We start from the raw sequence: 20,586 nt of genomic DNA on the forward strand, positions 1-20,586 counted from the left end.
CCTCTTTTCTTACCTATTCACAATCTTATTCTTCTCGAAGGTAGCCTTTTCCATTTTAATATACAAATCAAATGGGAAGGCTTGAGGGCATTGTATAACCACCCCTTAGGCACCGGGCAGTGTGTAATGAGCCTTACATAGAGAGGACTATCTCATGGGATCCATAGCTCGAAGAGTGGACAGGGAAGTTTGGGTGCGGAGCTTTTGTATACTCGTTTTTAAAGGATTCAATCTTTTTAAGGAGGGTGGTGTCCACCTCACTCCACCTAGCGTGGGAGTGCCTTGAATTGAAAGTAAATTTCAAGAGGTTTCTCTTGTTGTTGTTCTTCTTCTTCCTTTCTACACAAAACTTCAAAGTTCAATTTCCAAGGTGGTGTTCTTCTTCTTCTTCTTCTTTGCTGTCCATGCCTAGTGCCATGGGAACTCGTAAGTCCCATGAGCCAGTAGTCTTCCGCTCTCCTCGTTTCCACCTCATTCTTCTTTCCACCCTCCTCGCCACATGTTTCCTTGCCTTCGTGATCTATAAGGTCCGTATTCTTCCTCACCCACATCTTATTCCTTTCGATTTTGCACCTTTCTTAACGTTGTTGTTGACACGACGGAATTCTCTTAACTTGTTTCACTTCCAATATCGTCGTGATCGACCTTCTGCAGCCTGTGTTCTGGATCCCCTGGAATTCTGCACCTCCCGAGCCTTGGCCGACTTCTCAATCTCTGGCCGACTTCTCTGTACCTCCCGAGCCTTGGCAGGCTTCTCAATTTCTCTGGCCTATCGTCTGCCAAGAGCCCCGAGCAGAAAATCGTTGTAAATACTCTGCTTGTCCCTCCTCCACACTTGAAGAAGCTAAAGCTCCGTTTAAGGTTGCTTCCAATCAAAGCGTGGCATCCGTTTGCCCTCCCTACTTCCGATCGATCCACGAGGATCTCGCTCCATGGAGAAACAGCAGAATTTCCCGGCAGCTTTTAGAACGTGCTCGGGATTTTGGTGCCTCTTTGCGGGTGGTCATAAAATCCGGGCGCCTGTTTGTAGAACCATACGGAAACTGTTACCAGACTAGGGCTGTTTTCAGCATTTGGGGTTTCCTACAGCTGCTGAGATTTTATCCAGGCCTCGTGCCGGATGTGGAGTTGGTCTTCGGGTGTGGAGATCGACCCGAGGTACTGAAGCAAGATCACGAAGGCCAACTGCCGCCCCCAGTGTTTCGCTACTGTACAACGGTCAAACACTTTGACATCCCATTTCCGGACTGGTCATTTTGGGGATGGCAAGTACAATATTCTCGGTTCGCAATTGTGTCCTTGTTCTGGAGATTGTGGATGGAGACATTGGAGAGAGAGAGGGCGACGGGGGGGCGGGCGCGAAAATCAAGGTCGCCTGTTGCTTGAGGGAGCTTATCATTTCGAAGGCATTGTCTGAGAGTTTTTTCGTTTCTCGCAGGCCAGAAGTCGGAATAAAACCATGGGAGGAAGAGCTGCACAGCATCCTGCAAGGTGCAGCCCGTCAGCCATGGGCAAAAAGACACCCTACTGCTTTCTGGAAAGGCAACACATTTATGGGCGATGGCACTCGGATGCAGCTCCTGAAATGCAACGGAAATGGAGCTCAAATCTTCGGCCAGGTACATACTAAGGTCCTGAACCGAGTCAAAATTCGAAGCCATTACCACAGAAATCAATTACTTATCATGCACGCATATGATGCGACTACTTAACAGGACTGGGCTAAGGAGGTTAAAACTCGTTTCCGGCACTCCAAATTATCCGGACAGTGCAAGAACAGGTACCTCTCAAGTTTAACAACGCCAACCAAGCTTCTTCACAGAATTAAAATAAGGTCGTAGCTCTGATGCGGTTTCGACAACATCAGGTATAAGGTTTATGTCGAAGGTATTGGATGGTCGGTGAGTTTGAAGTACATTCTGGCCTGCGATTCTCCAGTTCTTCTTGTCGATCCGGAATATCTCGAGTTTTTCGCGCGAGGTCTTGTCCCTAAACAGCACTACTGGCCGATCCAACCAAGCCCGCAACTCTGCGAAGACATCAAATTTGCTGTGGACTGGGGCAACAATCACACAAGCGAGGTATTTGATGAGCCCCCGATCAACAATTTGATAAGAGAGATGAGTCGATCGGTGCAGGCAGCTCATCTAGTCTCTCATCCGATTCTGTGAAACCGTCGTCCTTTGCGCGAATTCAATTCCTCGATTTGGGCCTGTACTTGAAACGTCTAATATATTTGCTAGGACATAATATATCGTTGTTGCAACAGGCGGAAAAGCTGGGGAGGGGGGGAAGCGGGTTCACGAGGGAAGAGCTGAGCATGGAGAGAGTGTACGACTACATGCTACATGCGGTGAGGGAGTACGCAAGGCTATTGGATTTCGAGCCGAGGGAAGGGAATCTAACGGAGCTATGTGCGGAAGCGTTGATGTGCGTAGCACCGGAAGGGGAGGTGGAGATGTATGAGTCGTCGCTAGTGCGAAAGAGCAGCGAGGGGAGGCCATGCGAGCTGTTGTCGGCTGCAGATGCGAGTCGCCAACGAGATGAAGAAGGACGACGACGACGACCAACGTGAAAAAAGCTTCATCATGAAATGAGCATTTCACGTGACGAGCCAGGAAGATGCGCATTGCAATGTTTTTTTTCGCCATTAAATAAGGATGGCATACGTTAGTCCTCAATAGACTTTTTTTTGGTAAACTACATCCTCAGGGCTTTACAGAATCAGCCATGGTGGTTTACTGCTAGATTTTTCGAGTATCCTGTTCAAAAGTGATTCACTCGTGGCCTTTAGAAGTGATTCGCTGGTGGCTCGGTCCCTAAAGGACATGGTGGGTTTTCTATTGGTGTAAATATCATCCCGTGTCGAGATGAGTCTAGTTGCTACCCCATGGTCTGGCCTTCTTTTTTGTAAGGGGTTCATGTTTGGGAGTTCCCCCTCCCGGTTATGCACTACAAGTTGGCTTGTATATTAAAAATTCTAAAATTAAAAAAAAAAAAGATGGCATACGCATTGCATGCTTTCTTTTTTTGTGGTGGTTGTTTTTGGCTTGCCGTCTTGGTAGCCTTAGCAACCCTTCAAATTTAGCAAAGCAGAAATTAGGCATTTTTTGCATTTTTGGAAGTGCATTTTTCCCATTGGACAGTATGTTGACTCTTCTTCATTGGACTTGAATACATACCTTAAAGTGGTTGACTCTCTCTCTCTCTCTTCCCTTCATTATCTCCTCACATCCTCTTACACATAAAGTGCACACCCTCTCCACCTTTTCTGAGTTCTCCCTCCCCCCAAACAGCCCCACGCCCTTCTCTCTCTCTCTCTCTCTCTCTCTCTCTCTCTCTCCCCCTTATCTCCTAAAGTCTTCCTCCACACCATTTCCTTTTTGTTTGCATTTTTTATCTTGGGCAGACCTTATGAATGATTAAATATCATTCACCTTGTTTTTATTGTATTATAACACACCTCACCTCAGCTACGCTCAGCTCAGCTTCTACCAAGAAGTAATGCCTTCTCCACTCCAAGATTTCCCACATGAGGGAGAGTTAGAGACAAAGAGAGAGCATAGAGCAGGTAGAGAGAGGTTGACTTAGTCGGCATGCCGCTAGCCCGCACAGATATTGTAACTGATTTCAATTTGATGGCACACATGATCCGATTCAATCCAAGGGCCCACGTTCTTTCAATCATCCTCAACCACTCTCTCTCATTCGAGAAATATTCTCTCTCTCTCTCTCTCTCTCTCTCTCTCTCTCACTCACACACACACGCGCGCACGCATGCACTCTCCATGGGAGAACCCCCTCTCTATGGGTTTAATCTTTTGTTGCATGGATCAAAATTAGTCACTCATCGATGTTAAAATCTCTCTCCCTTAGAGTTAAAATCTCTCTCTCTCTCTCTCTCTCTCTCTCTCTCTCTCTCTCTCTCTCTCTCTCTCTCTCTCCCCATCCCCCAATTTGTGTCAATGAAACCAAAACGCTGAAGAACTAGACTATAATTAACTATCAAAGACATACACACTTATCATCGAACACAGAGCATCAGACTTCTTGAGCAGGATGCTATTTAAATACAACTTAAAAGCTTTAGTTAGAAAATCATTAGCACAATGAACATGGAATTCAAGAAAAACATAACCCTATGGTGGCCAATAAAAAGTTGATACTTTGGTGTTCCTTATCAAGCTCCTAGAAAGTTAATCCTTTGGTGTTCCTTATCAAGCTCCTAAAAAGAAGCCAATAAATCCATTCATATACGTCACATCTAAAAGGCACAGGTTACATAGGTTAGACCCCCTCATCATGTTAAAGTGTCCCTTCCCTCAAGAAAAAGTTGCCTTCACCAAAGCAAGTGGGGTGTTTTCATGTGCTTGTTATATTTTACATTCCATTAAAACTTCCTAAAAGTCTGAAGGGGTATATATATTCAAGTGGATGCTTTTACTTTATAGTGGGCCTTGGTAATCACATTTTATAGTGGGCATGAAAAAATACCCTTTTGATACTACTCAATTGACATAAAGGCAAGTCATGTCCATCCATCATAGCCACTTTACCTCTACTTAATACATCTTGCTAATGACAAAAGAGTGTATTGCATGATTAAAGTTTGCATCGATCTTATAACCTATTTGATACCCTCACAAAAGAAGGCAAAAGAGGGCACACCAAGACTTATGCACACGTCACTTTCCACATGTCTTCTTGGCAAGGATTCCTCTTTGTTTTGAGAGCCGGCTTTGTTGTGTGAGGCACTTACACCCACCAAGCATCTCATAGAGAACTCTTTCCCACCACCTTATTTATTCGGTGCCACCTCAAGCATTGAATGAAGTGGTTGTGCATAGTCCAAGGGATAATAGTTTTATAAGAAAAGTAGGATGAGGTGGCAATCATTGGGTGAGCCCTCCATTTGTCTTCATAGGTGTCATGTGTGCATTATAAAATTGGGAAAGGTTCAAGGAGGTGAGTCATCCAATCTTGACTATCGGGATTTAGTTTCAATTTATGTGGAAATGGGTTTCGATTTGTGTGGAAATGAGGCCAAGGTTGTTACACCCAATTGAATGTATTGATATAAGATGCACGCATGGAAGTTACTATCTCCCAACTTGTGCATGTGGGATGGGCCTGGTAGTGGGGGAATAATTGAAGTCATGTGATCAAGGATAGACACCTTCTATTTTTCGTATCTGCTCTCATGGAAATGCCACCATTTCCTACAATCTAGCTATGAAGGCTCTTCCCTTTGTAGTCCACTTTGTCGATCTCTTTGAAGAGTGGAAGACCCAAAGAGATGACCAAGTTATCTCAATGATTGTATGTCAAATGAGTAGGCATTCACAGTATTTCATATAGTGCACGACCAACTTTAACACACAACGAGACACATGTTTTGGACGTGCCCAAAAGGGTTGCACCAAGGTTCAAGGCACTCATGCTTGTTGGATGCAGAGAGGAGACGTGAGCCCATCGCTCCATTCACTACCCCCTCACTATCAACCACCCAAGATCTTGAGTCCTCAAGCACTCCTTGCAACCTTCTCTTACAAATTGTGAACTCTAGCTCTAAGAATTGAGCCTCAATTCATTCACTCACACAAGGCCGAATGTTGAATGTTTGCCTCTACATCCATGCTAAGCCACCTCCACTCCTCCATGAGCCTTTTGATCTTAGTGTTACACTTGGAGAGTGGATCCATCGACACCTAGGGTTTGAGGACATGGCTCTCATAGGCACATGGCTCTAGCTTGTACAAGACAAAATCTTAGTTCCCTAAAAATTAAGCCATCTCTAAATCATACAGGAAATTAGACTCTCAAGGAAACTCAAATCCATATCATATGTAGAAGTCATGCAAAACCATGTATAGGTGTTCCACATTAAGAAAAATGGGAACTCATTTTAGGGCCCTCTAAGAAATTCAAATTTTCTTTCTTTTTCTTTCCTCCAAAATTTGCAAAAATGAACTCGCATCAACGAATCGTATCATATTCTCTCTTTAAAGAGGATTTCACCCAGTCTTGACTCATGCAAGTAGTAGATTTCTGTGCTAGAATCCCATAATAACATTTAAGAATCTTTGTTTTCAAATTTTTAAATGTCTACCATGAAAGGTAAATGTATGGAATTATCATGGTATGACTCATGCAAGCAATAGATTTTGTGTCAGGAACCTATAATTAACCAAGTTTAAGAATCTTTGTTTTTCAAATTTTAAAATGTCCCCATGAGAGATTAATATGGACTTATCACGGTAAGTCCATTTCTTAACACTTTGTTTTATTATAAAAAGCTACCAAGGGTGTGAAGCAATAGGACAACGTTGCTGAAAAAATGGCAAGACACTGAAGAACAACCCACCAAGAAGAGACTTTACCATCTCCCTATTGATTTAGAAGAAGGGTATACGACTGTGCAAAAACAACGGAAGGTTCGACAAGTAGGTGCCATGTAAAGAGAGAACATGAGGATAGAAGGATTACATTATATCAATTTATGGTATGATGGAGGCATTTATCCAAAATGTCTAATAAGAAACTCTACTCGTCCATTTTTCAATCCGACAATACTACTAAATTTAATGGGTGATGGCAATAAGGGTCTACTTGGATATGTCAAAGCTCAATTTGCTACTACAGAAATGTACGAAGGCCTATATTAGGAGATGTGAATAAAATTGCAAGAGATAGCAGAAAGCTCTAAATTGAAAAAGAAATTACAAAAGGAAAGTAAGAACACATGAAGACAAAGGAGAAGTTGAGGAAATCTATAATAAAAGCCACACCCTTAGGAGATAGACCCAAAAATAGATAAATTCATAACCTTGCAAAATAGAAAGCTAGCAATGGAGGATTCAAGCGTAAAGTTCAAGAAGCAAGGTAAGTTTTTCGCTTTTGATATTTTGAATGCAACATAAAGACAATGCTCACTCAGTCATAATAGCAATTGATCTTAGAAAAATTGTTTTGTTTGTGTTTGTTGTAAGAAAATTCTTGAGCCTTAGAAACAAAATGTTGATCCTAATGCCCTTCCAGTAAAACAAATGAAAGGTTTATTGTCAACTACAATTGTGAAAAGTATGCTGAAGGATTAAAAAAATTAAATAATGAAGCACAATGTTGCACAACAATTTGTAGATAGCAACAAAGTTGATGTGAACATAATCCAAGGGACATTTCATGAGAGTGGAGTGAGCAAGAAAGGTTACTTCAAAGCAGTATCAACAACCTTCTTGAATCCTGTAGAACTGTGGAAGTAAATAGGCCTACTCAAACAGCAAGTAGATGATTATATTGGATATTATATGCATATTGAAGGGGTGTACAAAAGTGACAAGGGAACCACTGCATATAGTTCTTTTAACAATATTTTTATCAAGCTTCAACAAGTACAAAGGAGAATGGTTTTATTGTATCACATTTGAAGAAATTCAAGGACTTCTAAAATTTGTTATAAAGCTGGATGAATGTGAAATTGTCAAGGATATAAAGATCGAATTAGTGATCATCATGCTAATGAATAGAGCTCTTCATCCATCAGCTACAATAGCAAACTCAGAATACTTCAGACAGTGTGCAATCAAAAAAGGACATTTGGTGCTTAGGCGCATTTGAGTAAGCACACGCTTGGATTAAAAGTCTTTTTTCAAAAGCATAATGTATTTATTAATGTTAGATTCTTCAATCATCATTTCTCAATGGCCGGTTAAGATAGAGGACCACCAAACTCTTGATTAGGTATTCCACCACATAGAAATACCTACAATTATCAAAGATCAAGTTCAAGGAGTCTGTCTCCATGTTGACGGCAAAGGTGATTTGTAGGTTGAGTGGCATATGGCAAGCGACCTCAAGAAACTCAAGTGTATGTTCAACATAAGCAAAGGAGGCAATTTAAAATCTCCATGCCTATACTACAAGGATCTAGCATATGTCGTGGATCCTAAATGGTGGATGAAAGCACCTAACAAAGATAAGGTTGACCTAAATTTCAAATCCATTCTTGATATCCCTTTGTGCAATGTACATACATTCACATTACATGATTTATGTCAGATCATTCAAAAGATGGAATTTTTATTTTTATTTTTTTCCTTGAAGCTTCGTCTTGAAAAGCATATGAAGGAGGTAGGTCAAGCAATGGAAAAATTATTGTTAGACATTGGTCTCCATGGAGGAGATGTTCATATCACAATAGACCTTTAAAAAGGAATGGAAGTTCCCATCAAGCCATCTATTGCTTGAGTGAAAGCTAGAAGTTTTTTATCACTGCCACAAAGTAAAAGGAAACTAAGTAGACAATCAAGATATATTTCAAAAGTGAAGTATGGCCATTGGAGGCACGTACACAATGTAATCAAAGATCATGAAGTAGTTGGAATTGCACGAGCTTATAAAAAAGAAGTATGGAAATCTTTAGACAAGCTATTCGTACTTTTTAATAAAGACTTGGACCAAGAATGATCACCATGCATTGGAAGAAGAGCTCAAGAATTTTGGAAAATCAATGAAAGAAGCTTGGATCGCTTGCAACATAACGCATTACATGGTAACAAAATTTCATTCTTTTCTTGCTGGCATTTCCTTATGTTACCTCTTAACAACACAAAGTGATCTCTTGTTTCCTTGTAAATACAGCATACTTTCTATAATTATCTTATGTACTTTGTCAAAAAATATGGATGCCATTCATTTTGGTCCACTCAGGGAATGGAGAAGTCTCACTACACATCACAAGATGCATTTTTCTGACATACACAACAATTTGGAGGAGCACAAAAGGCAAACAGACTCAAAGAAGTTTTCCAGTGGTTCTATCAATGTATGCTACAAAGGTTACAATGTAAGAAAAAAGTGGCGACATCACAAATCAAACTAGCATTCAAGATGGCCCAAAAAGATATGCTACAAAGGTTACAATGTAAGAAAAAAGTGCCGACATCACAAATCAAACTAGCATTCAAGATGGCCCAAAAAGATACAAGGCGGCAAACCTTGGAAAACTCAATAGTTGCACAAAGACATGCAGAATGGAGGCATTCAATCTTGAATTTTGTGAACCACAAGTGGATCTAGATAGAGTTTAAAAACTTTGTAACAAAATGTACATCGTATAGCTCACCAGAGTAAAGTAGTGACTATATTATGTAAACTTTGCAAATTCAATATATGTACAAGTCGCTAGAGTAAATTGGTGACTATATGACACAAGTGTTTCAAGTTCAATACAACTACTCTCCTTTTGTTTCTTCATACTTCTCTTCTTTTTCTACAACACTTCAATGGAGGCATACAATGATTTTTGTGAACTGTGCACAAGTGGACTTACTAACATACAATGTACAAGTCACTATAGTCAAAATAGTGACTATATGATGTAAGTTTTGTAATGTACTTAACTGCTTTTTCTCCTATATGCTAAGAGTCAAGGCCCTCCTTGCAAATTTAATTGGTGACATCTTTTGAAGCCTCATCAATGGGACTGCCTTGTGCCTCTGCCTTTTCATCTTCCATTTGATTTACCTCTTGCTGCTAAATTGATTTGTCTTCTTCATATTGAATGACTTCATGTGCTAAAGCTACCTCTCTAAATTTCAGAAGATGGTGTTTTCCATGAACTTCTAAGTTTTAAAAGGATTGTAATGAACTTTCAAGGGTCTTGCAAGGGCATAGGTAGTGTAAATGAAATAATATCCCACCCTAGAGTAGATCTTGCAAGGATAGGAACCAAAAATATTGTACACATAGATTTTTTTGACAAGAATGATCTTGTGTTTCTGTTGGATGATTTGATCACCTCCCAAAAACTGAGACAAAGCATTGAAAAACAAAACAGTTGTCTCTCCATCATTACTTACATGCTGGTGATAATTTAACATTTTTAAGAGAGCATTGAGAGAGGATGGCAAGCTGGCCAAAACCTCTCTCCCTGCTCCCACTAGACCTCACAAGGAAGGAATCATCTTTAACATGCAATTGCAAAAACTAGATAAAAAATGATCTTAGAATCCAATTGGCAAGCTTGCGCAATCATTCCCAATGTATAATCCTCCCTCAGGTCAAATATTTCTTGAATGTCATGAAGAAAAACATACTCCATACCTTCAAGTTTGAAAGTGGGGGGCAATGGCACAACATGATTGCATCTTTGAATGTTAAGGTCTTCAATACTTATTGGGCCGTTAAGTGTCTCTGACCCTAGTGCCACAAACTCCAGTGCAACAACTTCATCTCTCTCATTATATACATCTATCACCTCCTCTTTATCTCTCTTTATCCTCCTCCTTTGTTACTTCCCCCTCCTATTGGAGTTTCTCTTTATCTTGCTCTTCTACCTCTTGATCCTAGGGCCTCTCTTTTGCTTCCTCCTCCTCTTGCATCTTCAAGGTTTGTTCAGTGTCAATCTCATGATAGTTAAGGTACACTACAAATGACAAAGTGTCCTCCATGTTGCACTTTGCCTTAATATGCTCTAAGAAGAGGTCATATCTTTTGTGAATGGAAATCATGAGCTTGTTATCTCTGTTATTACATCCTGGATGTGAATGTAACACTTGTCTTCAATACAAGCCTTGCCCTCCCTTGTGAGCCTTTGAAACACATTGTGCTCTTCACCGAGAATTTCCATGTGTTGATCAACCAAATCTGAATAATGCAGCTCTTTGTTGAACATGTCATAGACGATGTGGAAATCAGAGGGAAATCATGCTAGGCATTGTACTTAAGGAAGAAGTGAAAAAGCAGTTCATCACATGATTTTCTATCTTCTCCTAACTTGGGACCTTTAAGGATAAGTGATGCCCTTTCCTTGAGGACAGTTGATACTCTTTTTGGAGTCCTTTTCCTTTTTCATACATCACTGTGAGCTCTTCATCAGAATATCTTCTTCTAGACATCAACGCATGAAAATCAAGACAAATAGAATGAAGAGTCTACCAGGTTTAGGATCCTCCATGAAGGCAACACCAAAAGTAAAGTCTACAGTCCTTTTATGGAAAACCTTTCCCTTATCTTTTGGATCTTGTAAAGCAAACATATTTTCAAAGCGTGACCAACCAATATTGAACACAACTAGAGAAAACCCACAAAATGTGCTTAAGAGAGTGATCTGGCTGGATTGGCATCATCAAATAGCAATTGGACTCTTGTGAGGCCTTCTGCACCCCACACCCTTGATTTGGGACCAATTATTAAAACAATTCTTAAGAAATTAGTTTTGTTTGATGGAGCCTTGTCCAATAGGCCAAATTGCTTTCTCTAGAATTGTGCTCAAGAAAGTGACTTGGCTTGTTGGACAATCCTCCAACAATGGAAATCGCTTTCTTAAGAACTATTCCCATAATTGGATACAAAAATGTATCTTGGATGTAGAAGGCCTCCCAACAGGTCCAATTGCTTTCTTGAGTACATTCCTTGAAAATAGAAACACAAGAAAATTAGGACTGACAGATGGAGTGATGATTCTACCTGGTTTAGGATGGTCACTGACCCCAACTCCAAAAGTGAAGTCTAGAGTCCTTTCTTGGGAACTCTTCTTGCCCTTATCTTTTGGATCTAATAAGGCAAACATATTTTCAAAACATGAACAAACAAAAGTGGAGCAGAACCAAAGCAAACCTACAAAATGTACTTAAGAGAGTCTGATTTGCCTAATGGGCATGCATCAAACAACAATCGGACTTGTTGTGAGGCCTTCTACACCCTAGATCTTTTATTTGAGCCCACTTTTTAAAACAATGCTTACGAAAGAAATGTTGATAGTTGGAGGCTTGTCCAATAGGCCAAATCACTTTCTTAAGCACTTTTCCTATAATTGTGCTCAATAAAGTGATTTGGCATCCCTTTGGCCTATTGGACAAGCCTCTAACAGTAGAATTCAGTTTCTTAAGCACTATTTTCATAATTAGGCACAAAAATGTATCTTGGATGTAGATTCTAGAAGGCCTCCCAAAATCCAATTACTTTCTTGAGAACATTTCTCGAAAATACAAACACAAGAAAACTAGGCCTGACACATAGAGTGATGATTCTACCTAGTTTAGGATGGTCCTTGACCACAACACTCGAAGTGAATTCTAGAGTCCATTCTTGGTAACTCTTTCCCTTATCTTTTAGATCTAAGAAGGAAAACATATTTGAGAGTGATTTGGTCTGCTAGAGGCATCAAATAGCAACTAGACTTGTTGTGAGGCCTTCTATGCCGTAGAACCTTTGTTTGAGTATACTTATTGAAATGCGACTTAAGAAAGACATTTTAGGCTTTTCCAACAAGCCAAATTGCTTTCTTAAGAACTTTTCTAGAATTGTGCTCAAGAAAGTGATTTGGCCTCCTAGACAAGCCTCCAGTAGTCAAAATTGCTTCACTAAGCATTATTTCAATAAGTGAGCTCAAATAAGGATCTGGGGTGCAGAAGGCCTCATGAGCAACAAGTCCAATTTCTTTCTTGAGTACATTCCATGAAAATGCAAATATAAGAAAACTAGGCCTGACACATAGAGTGATGATTCTACCTGGTTTAGAATGGTCCCTGACTGCCACATAAAATTGAAGTCTAGTGTCCTTTTTTTTGTCCTCTTGCCCTTAGCTCTTGAATCTAATAAAGAAAACATACTTTTAAGGAATAACCAACCAAGAAGTGACAGAAGTAGTGCAAAACTTAAAAAACCACTTAAGAAAGAGATTTGGCGTGTTGGCCAAGGATTCCAAAAGCTTAAATCTCCTTCTTGAGCACTTTTCCTAAAAAATGGTTATAATAAATGTTGAAAGCCTGTAAATGCAAACAAGTTGCCTACCTCTTGACTACTAACATTGCATGCATGCCTCGACATTGATTACTACAATGGAGTCTTTTCATGGCTACTGTTGTTGCAAATGTGCTGGTGGTGTTGTAGCCTTATCTTTCTTGGTCTGCCTCTATGTAAATCTAAAAGGTAGAGGAAAGTATTTGATGGAGGAGGACAATACTACTTTAGTTTTGGTAGTTCTGTAAAAGGCCAGAAGCAAGAAATGAGGAAGATCACTAGAAGGAGAAGCAAGGAAGACCATACCAAGGAGCAAGCCATTAGTAATAAGTATGGCCTGTACCCCTAGGCTTGACAACCAATGTCCTTACGATGTTCTTACACATAGGATCGCATCTCAAGGAGGATGAAATCATTGCAACATGCTTCTATTTATGGAAGTTACCTTGCTCTAAATTTGGCATGCTTCTATTTAAAGCACACACATGGGCTTGCTTTTGGAGGCATTAGTTACCCTTTTGCCATGCTGCTACTTATACCACTCCTTTCTCCTCATTTGTTTAGTTTCCTCAAATGTTCTGCCCCTCATGCCAATCACATCGTGTCTTCATCATGCACACTCCAAGTGTTGGCTACGTAGATCTACTAGAAGTACAAGCCAACTCCACCAAAAGTACAAACTTTTCACAACTACATGAAAAATCTATCACAAACCAATATTGGTATGGTCTAGTGAAAATTGGCTTTATGTAGATAGAATTGACTACGTGGACCACTTTTGTGAAAATGTTGTTAAGATAATGATTTGGGTTGTTGGGCCTATTCCCAAACCTCAAAATCACTTTCTTAGGCACATTTCTACAAATGTTCTTGTTTTTTGGTTTTTGGATGTTGATTTTCCTCTACAAGCTTCTGAAGATAGTTATTTATTATAGATAGAGCACAAAATGCACTCAATGATATATTTGCTTTAATATTTTGAAATCTGGGAGACAAAATTGATTGTCTGGACCAGTTCTAAGGAAATGATCTTAAGAAAGCAATTTGGGCAAAGGGGCCTATCCCCAACCCTCAGAATCGTATTCTTTTGAACATTCCTACATTTGTTATTGTTTTCTAGTTTTTTGGTGCTACTCTTCCTCTACAAGCTCTTGATGATAGTTATTTTTTTTGTAAAAGGAGGAGCAAGAAATGCACTCTTTGATGTATTTGTTTTAAAATTTTAAAATCTAGGAGACAAAATTAGTTGTATGGACTAGTTTTAAGAACATATGCTTCAGAAAGTGATTTGGCATGTTGGGCCTCTCCCCAAATATCTATTGGATGAAATTAGGGAGCATCTGTAAAATTAGCTCCTACTTGTAGGCTAGAAGTCAATCTTGCTCATGCATGGCAAGGACAAAGCGAATAGCTAGGATGGTTAGTGAGGGGCTTGCCATTGTGTAAGCTGCCATAGCAAAGGCTTCCAACATCAAGGGTTCTCATAAGAGAAAAGGGAAGTCTATGCATATCCTCTAACAAGCAAAAAAGAGAAAGTTTTCACAAAAGGTGACAATGCTAAGGGAGATAAGGAAGGCACAACACTCCACAAATATGCAATTCCAAAGGATCCCTTTCAAAGGCTTGTGAGGGAGGTCTGTGGCAATTGGAAGCTAGGATATAGATGGCATAGGAATGCATTATATGCCATCCAAGAGGCAGATAAGGATTGGAGGATAGAGTTCTTTCAAGATAGTGTGCTTGTTGCTACTCATTCACATAGAGTTACATTGATGGTAAAGGATTTTGAGACACTCAAGCAAGTCCATTATAGATATGATAAGCTACTTCATCAATGCGATTGGGTGGACCTAAAGATGAGCGATATTCTATTAGTGCCACCATCAAGGGAGCCAAAGGGTGAAGGGATAAAAGTATAGGAGGCAACACACGACAAGGATATAAGGGGCAAGGCTACTTATGAAGAGGCCATGAGAGAGCAGAGGGAGGCTTCCAACATGGAATTGATTTAAGAGATTGCCTTAAGGGATCTTAGCAACTTGCAAAGGTTGACTGTACTAGGGTCAAGTATCATCATCAAGTTGAGAGATGCCACTTCTTTAAGAGATATTCAATTGACTCAAGACTATTAGCTAACTTTGAAGTCACGAACAGAGTGGGTGATGGCAGATACAATTATTATGTATGTTCTCAAGTAAGAAACCTTCTTGCTTAAGTTATGGTACAGGTTGAGTTTCTTTATTAAGTAATAATAATTATTTTACTAGCATATATAGAGCAGAGTTAAAAGAGAAGTATCAGGTCAAAGTTCATATACTTGATCCCTACATCTCTCCTAAATAAGAAATCCAAATATTTCTACAGATGATCTTATCAAGTGGTTTAAACACTATGACTCACCATGATCATTATCATCCACTTACCTTAGCATCCTCTCACCTTATCACTATGAGTAAGTAAATAAGACATTTTGCTTCATATCGTCTATCTTTTGTTATTATAATGTTGACTGATGTATTTGTCTTGTTTTGCAACAACCATTGGAGCCTAGTTTGTATTGATCTTCAACAAAAACAATGTTTTTGTATCAATTCTCTCTATGGAACACATAAGGGAAGAAGGGGGAAGAGATGGAGACTGACACTGGAGGTAGAGGTCCTCCAAATCTAGCCCCTTCACAAAGTACTGTAGATGTGATACCACCCTTGCATAGATTCGACATGGACCTCTTCGACAAAGACATCGGGAATGGAGATCCTACACACTTTCCTCTACTAAAAGAGACATTTTCATTGCCACCTTCAAAGAATGAACCGTCAAGAACTATCGTTGTGGTCCCTCTCTCTCCAACCGTTGGCAGTGGGAACTCCAAGCATGCTCCAAGGCCCTCATATACAAGCGTGGTCCAGGAGTTCAGAGGCGGGCTCTTCACCCCCCCCTTTCACATGTTGTTTTGCTAGCTCTACCAACAAAGGAGAACATGAAAGAGCAAGAGAAACTCATAGCTCCCTCAAGCTACAAAGCGCATGTAATGGAGATGACTAGGGATCATCAGGCAAATTAGGAGGAGTCATCGAGTGAAGGGCACGCAATTTTGATGCCGACGTCAAGGTTGATGGGCTCCTTTTGAGCCAAAAAAAAGAGAATTTACAGGCGCCCATCAAGAGCTCCTCTCCCTGCTTCACAGATGGTCCCCATGCAGATAGAGACACATGAGGCAGGACTCCCAATTCTCAATCCAAGGATGGAGCAAGCAGAGGCCCCAAGGCAGCAAGCACAAGTGGAGGAACCAAGACACCAGACTAGAGAAGAGAAGCTTAAAGATTTGCACCAGAAGACCCACGACAACATCAATCGGAGACTCAATAGCCTAAAGTCGAGGAGAAGCCATCAACTAAAGGTAAAGTGGCTGCTTTTCTTGATGAGGATAGGCTTGAGTAATCCATAGATTGGCTTGAATCCCCTGCCTTAATAGGGTATCTTCCTGGTCCTAGACCTCCAGCTGCTTTTCTAGAGGGATGGCTTAGAAACAACTAGATAAGAAAAGGTCTTATGGTCACTAGTGTTAGAAAAGGGTTCTTCTTTTTCCTTTTTAAAACAGAGGATATGGCCTGGAAGTCTCTTCACCATGCGCTCTGGACCATAAGGCATCAACCTCTCTACCTAGAGTTTTGGTCCCAGGACTTCAGTTACCCTGACATCCACCTTTGTACCTATTTGGTTAGAGCTCCCTGACCCTCCCTTCTCTTTAGTGAACCAAGCTCCTAATCTTTGCAGAAGATTATGTCAAGTGATAGATGTGGAAAAGGAGCAATTCATTAATCCTAGAGGCCACCCCCAAGTGTGTGTTAGGTTGGATGTTGCTGAGGAGCTCCCAGAGACTCTGGTGATAGTCAACAAAAATGGAAGTGTTTATATCGAGCAGCCCATGGTTGACAAGAACCTCCCTAACTCATGTTTTTTGTGTGGGTTATCAACTCACATAGTCAAAAGTTGCCCTTTAAAGAAAAATGGTCCTAAACCAATTCAGGAGCCAGCACAACAACAGGCCAATCTCCCTCCCAAGCCAAAGTGGACTATCAAAGGCAAGCCAAAAAACCAGGATCTGGTGAAAAATGTAGAAACGGTGGCAGATAATAGTACAAGCAAGAAGGCAGATGATCAGAAGAAGCCTGTTATGCAGCAAAAAAAGGAAAGGGTAACATTTCCTTTGGCAACTAACAATACTTTTGAGGCTCTCATTGACCAAGAAACAGAGAAGTGGATAAAAGATGCACAAATGGAAGAAGCTGAAATCAATCCTAGATGGTCTAAAGAGTTTGAGGAGGATGTAAATCAATTAGATGCCAGTATGAGTGAATCACAATTGGGAGAATCAGAGGATGAACTCCCTCTGGCACATAAATAGAATAATCCTATTGTACCCCCTGCCAAACCTCAAGCCACTACTCTGAACAAGAGAAGGATCTCCCAAGTAAATGGTCAGAGTGCCCCACTCAAAAGCCCAGCCCCCAAGGCTAAAAAGGGGAAGAGTAAGAATGGTAAATAAACCATTCACTTTTCTTACACTTAATGTCTGTGGATTAACTGACCCTTGGAGGAGTCAATAACTAGCCAAGTGGCTGAGAGACAGCTCTTCGTCTCCTACTTTTTTTGTGTTACAAGAGGTGAAAGTAATTAATGACACCCTAGAAAACATACTAAAAAATGTTGATAGTAGAAGAATATGGTACTTCACAAATCATGAGGAAGGTAGAGGTGGCACTGCAATTGGGATACTTTCACACTACAAGGATTGTGTCATCAAATGCATGTAGGACTCAAATCACAGATGGCTTGCTTTGAAATGCAAAATGAAAATTTTTTCTTTCATAGCTGTATTAGTATATGCCCCAACAGGATCCATGGAAAGAAGAGCCACATGGGATTCAATGTTGAATTTAGGAAGTGACTGTGTTATTATGGGGATTTCAATATGGTGGAGAATGCTAAAGACAAATGGATGTAGAAGGGATCAGTAATCAAGGGTCCTAAACAACAAATATGGGAAGATCTCAAAGAAAATTTGCAAGTTGTGGACATTGGGACTCCCAGCATTTGCACTTGGAGCAACAGATAGGTAGGTAATCTGAGGAGAGAAGCCAGACTGGATAGAGTGTATATTGCTCAATCTCTAATTGACCAAGCACTAGAAGTCAAGCATTCAACCTTTTCCTCTCTAACCTTATTAGACCACAAGCCATTGTTAGCTTGTATTGATTTGGGGAGTGGGAAGAAAGGCAACTCATGGTTTAAAGCTGACCCCTCCTTCTTCAATCTGCAGACAGTCCACATTATAGAAAATTGGAACTTTTCCTTTGCAGCAACTGATTCATTGTCTCAGGGTTAGAAGGATGCTGTTGAAAGGGTCCAAACAATATTAAAGGAACCCATAAAAAATAGAGTTGCCATCAAAGCAAGGAGAATGGACAAGCTTAAGAAGGAGATTGAAGAACTTAAACAAAGAGCTAGAAGTAATGATCTTAATGCTCAGCACCAATTACTGGTCAAAAGAAAAAAAATCAAGATACAAGAGCAGATCAAGTTACAAAATGCCAAGATCTACTTCAGAGATTGGTGGGCAGGCAAGATAGACAGACCAACCAAGGAGAACTTCAAGAGGATTAGAAAAAAGAGAAGCCATGAGGAAATTCCTTTGTTGCAAAAGGATGATGGTGAAGTGGTTAAATCAAAAGCAGAAAATATGGACATCATAGTTAGCCACTTCAAAAACCTTTTGAGTATAGTGGACATAATAGATAACAAGGTCTTGGAGGCTAGAGATAGGTGCCAATCAGCCAGACAAACCACTGTGTCTAACTTAGATAGAAACCATCTGGAAATTGACCTCTCTCTTCACGAACTTAAAGAGGCTACCTTTGCAATAACTAATGGTAAAACACCTAGAGAAGATGGGCTAGCTGCATAATTCTACAAGCTCTTTTGGGACACTATCGGACCCTCCTTACTGGCTATTCGGAGAGAGAGTACTAAACAAGGCTTTCTTCCAGAGCACTTAAATGGAGGGGTAATTAAGCTTATACCAAAAGAAGGGGACATGACAACTTTAAAAAATTGGAGGCCCCTCACTGTGTTAAACTGTTCTTACAAGATATATGCCAAAGCAATTGCTCTAAGACTGAGATGCAAAATGGACAAGTGGATTCTGGAGGAACAGAAAGGCTTCATAAAGAACAGACATCTTCTAGAAGCAATCATCAACTTATGGGAAGGTTGCAATCATGCTGAAGAAAGCAATCAAGAGATCTGTCTAATTAAAATAGACTTTGATAAGGCATATGATAGACTTAATTGGGATTTTCTACCTTAGTCACTTAACAATTTGGGGCTGGGAACCAAATTCACCTCATATGTAGCTCTTCTACTCTCTAATGCGTCTGCAAAGGTGTGTGTGAATGGAGAGATGTCTCAAAGCTTCACGTTGAAAAGGTCCATAAGACAAGGATGCCCACTGGCACCTCTCCTATTTGCTATAGCTGATGATGCTTTGGGATGGCTCATAAAAGGTCAGGTGATATTAGGTGAAATCAATGGTATAGAGTTCCCCTCAAGAAAGCAGCCAGTAGACTAGCAATTTGCATATGATACTACCCTGACCATTAGAAACACAGATGTAGACATACAAAGAGCTATGGATTGTATGGATATATTCTGTAATGCATCTGGTTCAAAAATAAATCACTTCAAAATAGGTTATGCATTGTTATCTGGAGACACCCAAAACCTTTTGATAAAAATTCAGACTACTAGGTATCGCTATGGGGTTCAATGTTAAGATGAAAGATAGATGGGATTGGTTCCTAGAAAGGTTCCCAAAAAAAAAGGCAGACTCGGGGAATTGCAGGAAAACTTGGCAAGAAGAAGGGTAGTACTATGTGATGTGGTTCAGGCCAAGTTCTTATTGGACCAAGAATATCATAATTATAATGACCATGTATCACAGCTCCAGGATGCAGGGAGATGCTCCAACTCAAGGGTGGATATGCAAGCACAACTCCTTCCATCTCTCTTCCCAATCAAAACAGAACCTACTATTTAGAGAGCCTCTTCTGGCACTTACTTTGTCTATGGTACTGTTCCTCTCTTCCCAGGTCCACGGCATTAATTTTGGATACCAGTATTGCTGCAACCTTGGTGGTTGCCAGAACAGCAGCAGCAAAGGTTGTCATTTTTTGGAGCATAAATCCTTTTGCAGCATACTTTCTCTTTTTTGGATGGACAAAGAGGCATCTTGGGATCAGAATATGAGGCACAGTCAGCCTTCAACAAGCATATCAACACTTGATCATAATTTACTATTCAAAACTGTCACTGAGCTCAGGCTCCTCTCTTTTTTGGTTATTAGTTTTGATGTTTCCCACTTTTAGTCAGTGGTTTTCTTGTATGCAAGACAGATATTCCTCTCTAGAGGAGAACATGTTGTCAAAGCTTGACGTCATTGTACAACACATATGATTATAATATAATCAACTTTTTCTTTGCCCCCCCAAAAAAAAAACACATAAGGAGCTTGATCTGTATGTTTTCTTTACTAGCCCATAAATTAAGATCTAAATGTTTACTACACCATTAATCACAATATGATTTTATCTTACAGAGGCATGAAAATGTTATTGGATTTCTTGGATGATTGTCCTCCACATATAGATCTGCTAGATTGTGTTGAAGTTTGTGACTTGAGGGTAAGGATGTTTCTGGCTATTCAATAATTTTTTTTCCTCCTACATTATAAACCATATCTTAAGGTTGTTATGTTTGTGTCGGTGCCACAACAAGAGGATG

At 40.2% G+C, this 20,586-nt stretch overlaps 1 protein-coding gene across 3 annotated transcripts; it reads left to right on the forward strand.

Annotated features, from left to right (window-relative positions):
* The first annotated feature begins 319 nt into the window (after positions 1 to 319).
* On the forward strand, positions 320 to 3,030 carry LOC147903578 (uncharacterized). 3 transcript variants are annotated; one of them, XR_015543815.1, is made up of 7 exons: positions 320 to 527; positions 655 to 1,283; positions 1,439 to 1,619; positions 1,716 to 1,780; positions 1,868 to 2,081; positions 2,270 to 2,835; positions 2,876 to 3,028. XR_015543815.1 is itself a non-coding variant. In XM_087400025.1 (6 exons), the coding sequence occupies exons 1-6, from the start codon at positions 405 to 407 to the stop codon at positions 2,573 to 2,575; spliced, it is 1,518 nt and encodes a 505-aa protein (XP_087256151.1). In that variant the 5' UTR covers positions 320 to 404; the 3' UTR covers positions 2,576 to 3,030. The 3 variants fall into 3 exon arrangements, 1 of the variants encoding a protein (XP_087256151.1); XR_015543817.1 differs by having other exon boundaries at positions 655 to 1,265; positions 2,876 to 3,024; XM_087400025.1 differs by having other exon boundaries at positions 2,270 to 3,030.
* The last annotated feature ends 17,556 nt before the right edge of the window (positions 3,031 to 20,586 follow it).

The sequence above is a fragment of the Dipteris shenzhenensis genome, chromosome 3 (genome assembly GCF_047967505.1).
Source record: "Dipteris shenzhenensis isolate YYH24624 ecotype China chromosome 3, Dip_SZ_1.0, whole genome shotgun sequence".
Taxonomy (NCBI): Eukaryota; Viridiplantae; Streptophyta; class Polypodiopsida; order Gleicheniales; family Dipteridaceae; genus Dipteris; species Dipteris shenzhenensis.